This window comes from Pseudophryne corroboree, chromosome 4 (genome assembly GCF_028390025.1).
Source record: "Pseudophryne corroboree isolate aPseCor3 chromosome 4, aPseCor3.hap2, whole genome shotgun sequence".
Classification (NCBI taxonomy): domain Eukaryota; kingdom Metazoa; phylum Chordata; class Amphibia; order Anura; family Myobatrachidae; genus Pseudophryne; species Pseudophryne corroboree.
This window is the reverse complement of record NC_086447.1, coordinates 867,307,346-867,315,277: the sequence shown is the minus strand read 5'-3', so window position 1 is coordinate 867,315,277 and position 7,932 is coordinate 867,307,346. Positions and strand designations below refer to the sequence as shown.

The 7,932-nt window shown below is 48.7% G+C and overlaps 1 protein-coding gene across 1 annotated transcript in view; it reads left to right on the top strand.

Moving 5' to 3' along the window:
- Positions 1-7,028, top strand: part of KLHDC3 (kelch domain containing 3) — a 45,910-nt gene extending 38,882 nt beyond the window's left edge. The window contains exons 6-9 of the mRNA XM_063919407.1: positions 565-673; positions 1,268-1,341; positions 6,510-6,588; positions 6,687-7,028. Coding sequence (XP_063775477.1) covers positions 565-673; positions 1,268-1,341; positions 6,510-6,588; positions 6,687-6,753 — 329 coding nt within the window. The 3' untranslated portion in view covers positions 6,754-7,028. The remainder of the gene's footprint in view (positions 1-564; positions 674-1,267; positions 1,342-6,509; positions 6,589-6,686) is intronic.
- The last annotated feature ends 904 nt before the right edge of the window (positions 7,029-7,932 follow it).

The following is a 7,932-nucleotide window of genomic DNA, read 5'->3' as shown; positions in this document are numbered from 1 at the left end:
AATTGTATAAAGGGGGGTGCTCACAGAGCGATATTCTAAGCAATCTGATTAGATTGCTTAGAATTTAAGCAGGATCGCTCCGTGTGTACCCCATACAGCGATAGCGATGCGCAGTCCCGCGCATCGCTATCGCTGCTGCTAGATTGGCCTGCCGTGCAGGCCAATCTAGCGGGTCGCTCATTTCACCGACTGGGTGAAGTCAGCGACCCCCCGCGCGCTCAGCACAGATCGCGCTGTGCTGAGCGGCGGGAGAGATGTGTGCTGAGCGGTTCGCTCAGCACACATCTCTCGCACATCGGCCCGTCTGTATGGGCCTTTACACTATAATGTGGTTTTTGGGTTTGTTTGTTTTTCCTGTGTTTTATTTACTTGTCCTTTTGGAGTGCTAAGCAGATAACATACAAAAGAACTGGACATTACTGATAAGTATATGTGGAACATTGGTGTAGATCAAATACTGTCACTGTTTGTATGAATATGGAGACTGAGGTATATTGAGCTCTTTGAAGATCAGATTTCTATACAGGTACAGCTGTAACTATGATTTTATTTGTCCTTTCTCAGAATTGGGGCGTTGGCAGCGTGTTGATGTCCAAGGAAAAGGACCCTGTGCCCGTCGCAGGCAGTGTTGCTGCATTGTGGGTGACAAAATCTTGCTTTTTGGAGGCACCAGGTGAGATTGAGAACATGACAACACTAATAACCTAAGAGTGTGTGTGTGTGTGTGTGTGTGTGTGTGTGTGTGTGTGTGTGTGTGTGTGTGTGTGTGTGTGTGTGTGTGTGTGTGTGTGATATATATTGACAGGGTGCTTCCTGAGAATAACCATATATACTATGGCAGAGGTTCTCAAACGTGGTCATCAAGGTACCCCAATGGTGCAGGTTTTAAGTGTATCTATCACATGGCACAGATGGGTAAATCAAGTTGACAGAAGTACTAATTAAGGTTGTATGGTGCACCTGCTGTCTTGTTCCTGTGTTGTAGTACTAATTAGTAATTAAGTCACCTGTGGCTAAGCATGGATCTACCGCTGGGGTGCCTTGAGGACCGCGTTTGAGAACCTCTGTACTATGGAAAAGAGGCCAGAGAATAACATAATGTGGAGAGAGAACCCGGGAATAGCCTTGTACATAGTGAAGGGAGGAGAACATGGAGATGCCTGTATACTGAGGGAAGGGGTCCTAGGAATAGGCTGAGGATTGTAGTGATGAGGGGGCTAAGAAGAAGACGACGTTAGTAACTGACCTTCCCTTTCTTCTATTCCAGCCCTTCTCAGGACCAGGATCTCCAAGATGAATTTTATCTAATGGATCATTCAGACCTGTATATCCTGGACTTCAGTAAGTAGTACTACTGTGTGGTAGTTGGTATGTGGATATGATGGGTAGGTAGGAATACTGAAGGTGTATTATTCTGCTGCAGTTGTCCAAATTGTCCTAGAGTTGTGTTTTTTGTTTCAATGTGCACACATTTACTAATGCTCCTAGGGATGGTGGTAATTCATTTAGAAAATCTAGCTAACAATATTGTGATGGTTGACGTACACAGTAGAAACATACTCTAGGTCTGGGCCGGGTGCTGCTGCTCGGAGTTTCTCTGAGAGACAGAAGTTCTTCGTGTCGTCTGATAGACTTTCTCAGAGAATCTCAAGGCAGTCCCAGACAGATGCAGATGAAAGAGGTTGGGAGAAAAGAGCAGCTGGGGCAGTTAAAAATATACCTACATGTTTGGAATTGATCGCCTTACATTGCCCTGTTACCAGCTACTGAGATTACGCCAGATAGGAGAAGGGGGGTCACATATCCCAGTATGTGAAGCAGCAACAACTGCCGACAGTAACCCCTTCACTGCCACAGTGTCGGAGAGTGAGAACTCGAAGATACCTTCCAATAAAGCATTCGATTCACAACAAAGTAAAAAAAAATCTGAAATTGCACTTACAGAACCAGTGATAAACCCCCTGTGTCCGCATCAACAGGCAAATGGACATACAGATGTGTCCTCATACATCTATACTCGATTCGCCTTGCAGCAGGAGATGCCTGGCGGGAGTCAGCCGGCAGCTCTAACGTCGGGCGTTTGGGTTTTTTTGGCAAAAATGCGTGTTATTCACAACGCTATGCAAATAGGACGCACAAGCAGCTTATGCTGATTAAAATTATATGCAGCTTGCTTATATTCTGTGTGTGACTGTGATTGTATCTGCATACAAAATGCTACGTTACAGCGATTTCCAGGAAAACACTGTAACGTAGCATTTCGTATGCAGAAACATCCGCAGTCACACAAAGCTTGTGCGTCCTGTTCGCATAGCGATGTGACTTAGACGCATTTAGATGGGGAAAAAAGTTGCAACTAAAGACAAACGGCGCAACATGGCATAGCGTGACTAAGAAGGGCTGTCTAACGTGACTGCAACAAGGATGTAGGAGGACACATCTGTAGATTTTACACAAGTGATTTCATTAACTTAATAAGATGTCAATATTAAATCAATACAATGGGCCTAATTCTGAGTTGATCGCAGCAGCAAGTTTGTTAGCAATTGGCCAAAACCATGTGCACTGCAGGAGGGGCAGATATAACATGTGCAGAGAGAGTTAGATTTGGGTGGGGTGTATTCAAACTGAAATCTAAATTGCAGTGTAAAAATAAAGCAGCCAGTATTTACCCTGCACAGAAACAATATAACCCACCCAAATCTAACTCTCTCTGCACATGTTATATCTGCCTCCCCTGCAGTGCACATGGTTTTGCCTAATTGCTAACAAACTTGCTGCTGCGATCAACTCAGAATTACCCCCAATGTTCATTAAAAAACTAGCAGAAGTATTAGAACTACTGTACATGGGCGTTCTGCTGAGGGATGATGACAAAGTATCTGGTTTTTGTTGTCCAAGAATAAAGAGATTTAGAACAGGACAAGTGTCCCTTAGAAAAAAAAATGTGACCCTAAAGAACACCTTGGAGTTTCTGTGGAATTATGTTTAGTTTTTGTGAATTGTGGCCAATACGGGCCAAACAAGGTGTTGGTGAGCTCTTGATGGATACTGCCTCCACCCTACTCCTTAAAGAAAAGAAGGTCGCCTACTCTGGCATTGTGGTGTTGGGTATAATGTGAAAGGTTCAACTGTTGAGTGTGATAGAACGTAAAATGAACAACCCAAGTAAAAAACCCCATGGAGTCTTTCTTATGGGAACCGAGAGACTATGGTGGTCATTCCGAGTTGTTCGCTAGCTGCATTCGTTCGCTGTGCAGCGATGAGGCAAAAAAACGGCACTTCTGCGCATGCGGCGCAATTCTCACGCGCGACGTACTTTCACAACAGCCAAAGTAGTTTCACACAGGCTCTAGCGAAGCTTTTCAGTCGCACTGCTGGTCGCAGAGTAATTGACATGAAGTGGGCATTTCTGGGTGTCAACTGACCGTTTTCAGGGAGTGTTCCAAAAAACGCAGGCGTGGCTGGCCGAACACAGGGTGTGTTTGTGACGTCAAAACAGGAACTGAATGGTTTGAAGTGATCGCAAGCGCTGAGTAGGTCTGGAGCTACTCTGAAACTGCTCAAAATTATTTTGCGGCCACTCTGTGATCCTTTCGTTCGCACTTCTGCTAAGCTAAGATACACTCCCAGAGGGCGGCGGCATAGCGTTTGCACGGCTGCTAAAAACAGCTAGCGAGCGAACAACTCGGAATGACCCAGAGAGCTTTTTCATCATTGCTACCTGTATAAGGGGTTGCGCTGGAGGAAGAGATTTTGCTTTTACTGGTTTTCAGTTACGGCCTTTAATCTGTATGCGTTGGGAATGCGAGACTGGCAGTCGGGATCCCGGCGGTCCGCATACAGACTCCGGGATCCTGACCGCCAGAATGCAGACAAGCGGGCGAGTGCAATGAAGCCCCTTGTGGGCTCGCCACGCTGCATGTTCTGTTCCAACTCTATGGGTGTCCTCGATACCCACGAGTGGGAATAGACCTTGGGCCCCTGTCGGCATTCTGGTGGTCGGGATCCTGGCGTCCGGTATGGTGACCGCAGGTGTTGTAACTACATCCCATCTGTACATGTGTGCTTGTGGCCTGGACTGATATATCTATGTTACATACGGCATAGTGTCTGGTGGTCATTCTGTGCTGGTTTGCAAATATGTGTTTTGCCATCTGTATTGAAACAAAAACTGTTCTAGATACACCAGTTGGATTTGCTTTGGACTTATATGATCAGGTGACGTCCTGAATGTGGGTATGCGGCTGACTGCGCTACAGTATATGGCACATTTCATCTGGATTGTTAATTGTGCCCTCTCCCTTTTTGTGTAACATGGGGATCAGTGCATGGTCATGTAATCAACACGGTGTCCATTTCTTAACAGAGATGTACGTAACAGAATCGTTCTTTGTTTGTATGATCGTTTTTATGCTTCCGTAAAATTGAACGTATACAAAACCAACATGCAGGATCTGTGAATTGTAAGAAGAGTGTGTGCTGTGGTCTGTTTATTATGAAGGAGGGGACTGTATGTCAGGTTCTGTGTATTATAAGAGTGTGGACTGTGCCAGGGGTGTATGTATTATGAGAGAGGACTGTAATGAATCATAGAATTAAGTCTGCCCTAAACACATGTGTACACTTGCACACTAGGGTTCATTTTTGTTGGGAGCCAATTAACCTACGAGTATGTTTTTGGATTGTGTGAGGAAACCGGAGTACCCAGAGGAAACCTATGCATGCGCAGGGAGAATATACAAACTCCACACAGTTAGGGCCATGGTGGGAATTGAGCCAGTAACCTCAGTGTTGTGGGGCAGTAATGCTAACCATTACACCATCTGTACTGCCCATAAATGTGTGCCATGGGTGTATATTATGACAGAGGACTGTGTGCCGGGGGAGGGGGGGGGGGGTTATATGAGAGAGGACCGTGTATTATGAGAAGGGACTGTGTGCTAGAGGTCTGTATCATGAGAGAGGGGACTTTGTGCCAGGGGTCTGTGCATCATGAGAGAGGGGACTGTGTGCCAGGGGTCTGTGCATCATGAGAGAGGGGACTGTGTGCCAGGGGTCTGTGCATCATGAGAGAGGGGACTGTGTGCCAGAGGTCAGTGCATCACGAGAGAGGGGACTGTGTGCTAGAGGTCAGTGCATCATGAGAGAGGGGACTGTGTGCCAGAGGTCTGTGCATCATGAGAGAGGGGACTGTGTGCCAGAGGTCTGTGCATCATGAGAGAGGACTGCGTGCCAGAGGTCTGTGCATCATGAGAGAGGGGACTGCGTGCCAGAGGTCTGTGCATCATGAGAGAAGGGACTGCGTGCCAGAGGTCAGTGCATCATGAGAGAGGGGACTGTGTGCCAGGGGTCTGTGCATCATGAGAGAGGGGACTGCGTGCCAGAGGTCTGTGCATCATGAGAGAAGGGACTGTGTGCCAGAGGTCTGTGCATCATGAGAGAAGGGACCGTGTGCCAGGAGTCTGTGCATCATGAGAGAAGGGACTGTGTGCCAGAGGTCTGTGCATCATGAGAGAAGGGACCGTGTGCCAGGAGTCTGTGCATCATGAGAGAGGGGACTGTGTGCCAGAGGTCTGTGCATTATGCGAGAGGGGACTGTGTGCCAGGGGTCTGTGCATCATGAGAGAAGGGACCGTGTGCCAGGAGTCTGTGCATCATGAGAGAGGGGACTGTGTGCCAGGGGTCTGTGCATCATGAGAGAGGGGACTGTGTGCCAGGAGTCTGTGCATCATGAGAGAGGGGACTGTGTGCCAGGAGTCTGTGCATCATGAGAGAGGGGACTGTGTGCCAGGGGTCTGTGCATCATGAGAGAAGGGACCGTGTGCCAGGAGTCTGTGCATCATGAGAGAGGGGACTGTGTGCCAGAGGTCTGTGCATTATGCGAGAGGGGACTGTGTGCCAGAGGTCTGTGCATTATGCGAGAGGGGACTGTGTGCTAGAGGTCTGTGCATTATACGAGAGGGGACTGTGTGCCAGAGGTCTGTGCATTATGCGAGAGGGGACTGTGTGCCAGAGGTCTGTGCATTATGCGAGAGGGGACTGTGTGCTAGAGGTCTGTGCATTATACGAGAGGGGACTGTGTGCCAGAGGTCTGTGCATTATACGAGAGGGGACTGCGTGCCAGAAGTCTGTGCATTATGCGAGAGGGGACTGTATGCCAGAAGTCTGTGTACAGATGTGTTCCCATACACTATTGCTGTAGTCGCTCCAAAGATCCCTTCTCGGCACCGTGCGACGTCTGAATCTGCATATGTAGTGCTATTATGCAGTGACAGCCACTTTTCTTTTTCACACCAAGGTCCATTGTGCTTCATATACAGATTCACACTCCGCCGGTTGCAGATAGTCTGGGTTGTGTGTATCGGAAAGGACTGTGCGCATCAGGATCCATGTGTGTTTCCTCTCCTCCAGAGAGGAAAGCGTGTTGAGGTCTGTGTAGTATGAGAGATGGCTGTATGTGCCGTGTTCTGTAGGTGTGCATGTTTGACAGTCTGTGTTTTTTCCAGGTCCTAGTTTAAAGACTCTGTGCAAATTGGCCGTTTTACATTATCATCTGGACCAGTCTTGTCTGCCCCATGACATCAGGTGAGAAGCGGGTGGCAGTGGATGTACTCCTATCATGTTGCGTTTCACTGAGCCCTTTCCTCCCTGACCCTCTGCTTACATCTTTCTTTGTCTTGCAGGTGGGAGCTCTCCGCAATGACCACAAATAGCAACATAAGCCGTCCCCTGCTGTCATCACACGGATAGGAGAACAAGGTGTGACGCTATGCAGTGGTTACCACACCCAGTGTTACTGTGCACTCACAGGCCGTCACAAGACTGTATCCCAGCCCCTCCCGATTTTCTATGTTTAACACGGATCTAACACACACGCGCGCTCCCGCACCAGCTGCCTTTTTACGTCTGCACTTTTTATTTACCCCCTTTATGCGTCTCTAGAGACTTGTTTTATAATTGTTCTTCTCCTTATCACATGGGGGCTAAAGTTATATAATTTCAATAAAAAATTCCCTTGGAATGTGCCTTTGTTTGATGAGAGTGTCAGTCTATTGCAAGCAGGACTTCCCTACCCTGTACATCAACGTGTATGTTATGGAGGAAGCGCAACCACTATATGCTTGTGAGGGCCCCGGTGTGCTCAATGGAACGCGTCTGCCTGGGGGAACTGCTACTACAGAACATTCACCCTAGCTCACCGGTAGCTGCCGACACATCCATTCACACAACTCCGCAGAATGGAGTTTATGTGGAGGAGAGAAGGGTGGCTGAATATACTGTTCAGACATAATACTGGGGGTCATTCCGAGTTGATCGTAGCTGTGCTAAATTTATCACAGCTACGGTCATTCACACTGACATGCGGGAAGACGCCCTGCACAGGGCTAGTCCGCCCCGCACGTCAGTGCCGCCCGCCCCCCCGCAGAAGTGCAAAGGCATCTCACAACGGCGATGCCTTTGCACTTCAAGAGTAGCTCCCGACTAGCTCAGCTTTAGCGTGCTGGCCGGGAGCTACTCATCGCTCCCCGGCCTGCAGCGGCTGCGTGTGACGTCACACAGCCGCAGCACCCCCCCCCTCTTCGGTCCGGCCACGCCTGCGTTGGCCGGACCACACCCACGAATCTGCGGCCAAACGCCGCCGTTCTGCCCCCTCCCGCCTTGCGATCGCCTCTGCCTGTTAATCAGGCAGAGGCAATCGCATCCCTGCTACGGCCTTCGGCCGTCTGGCATGCGCCGGCACACTACGGCGCATGCGCAGTAGGGACCCGTTCGCTCTGCTGCATTAAAAAGCAGCGAGCGAACGGGTCAGAATGACCCCCACTGTCTCTTCTGTGAATATGGCCTTCTCTATACACGTTATTGGGAAGGTAATAAACCCCATAACAAAACACATGCAAGACAAACTTGTGAATGGAGATCGTAATATAT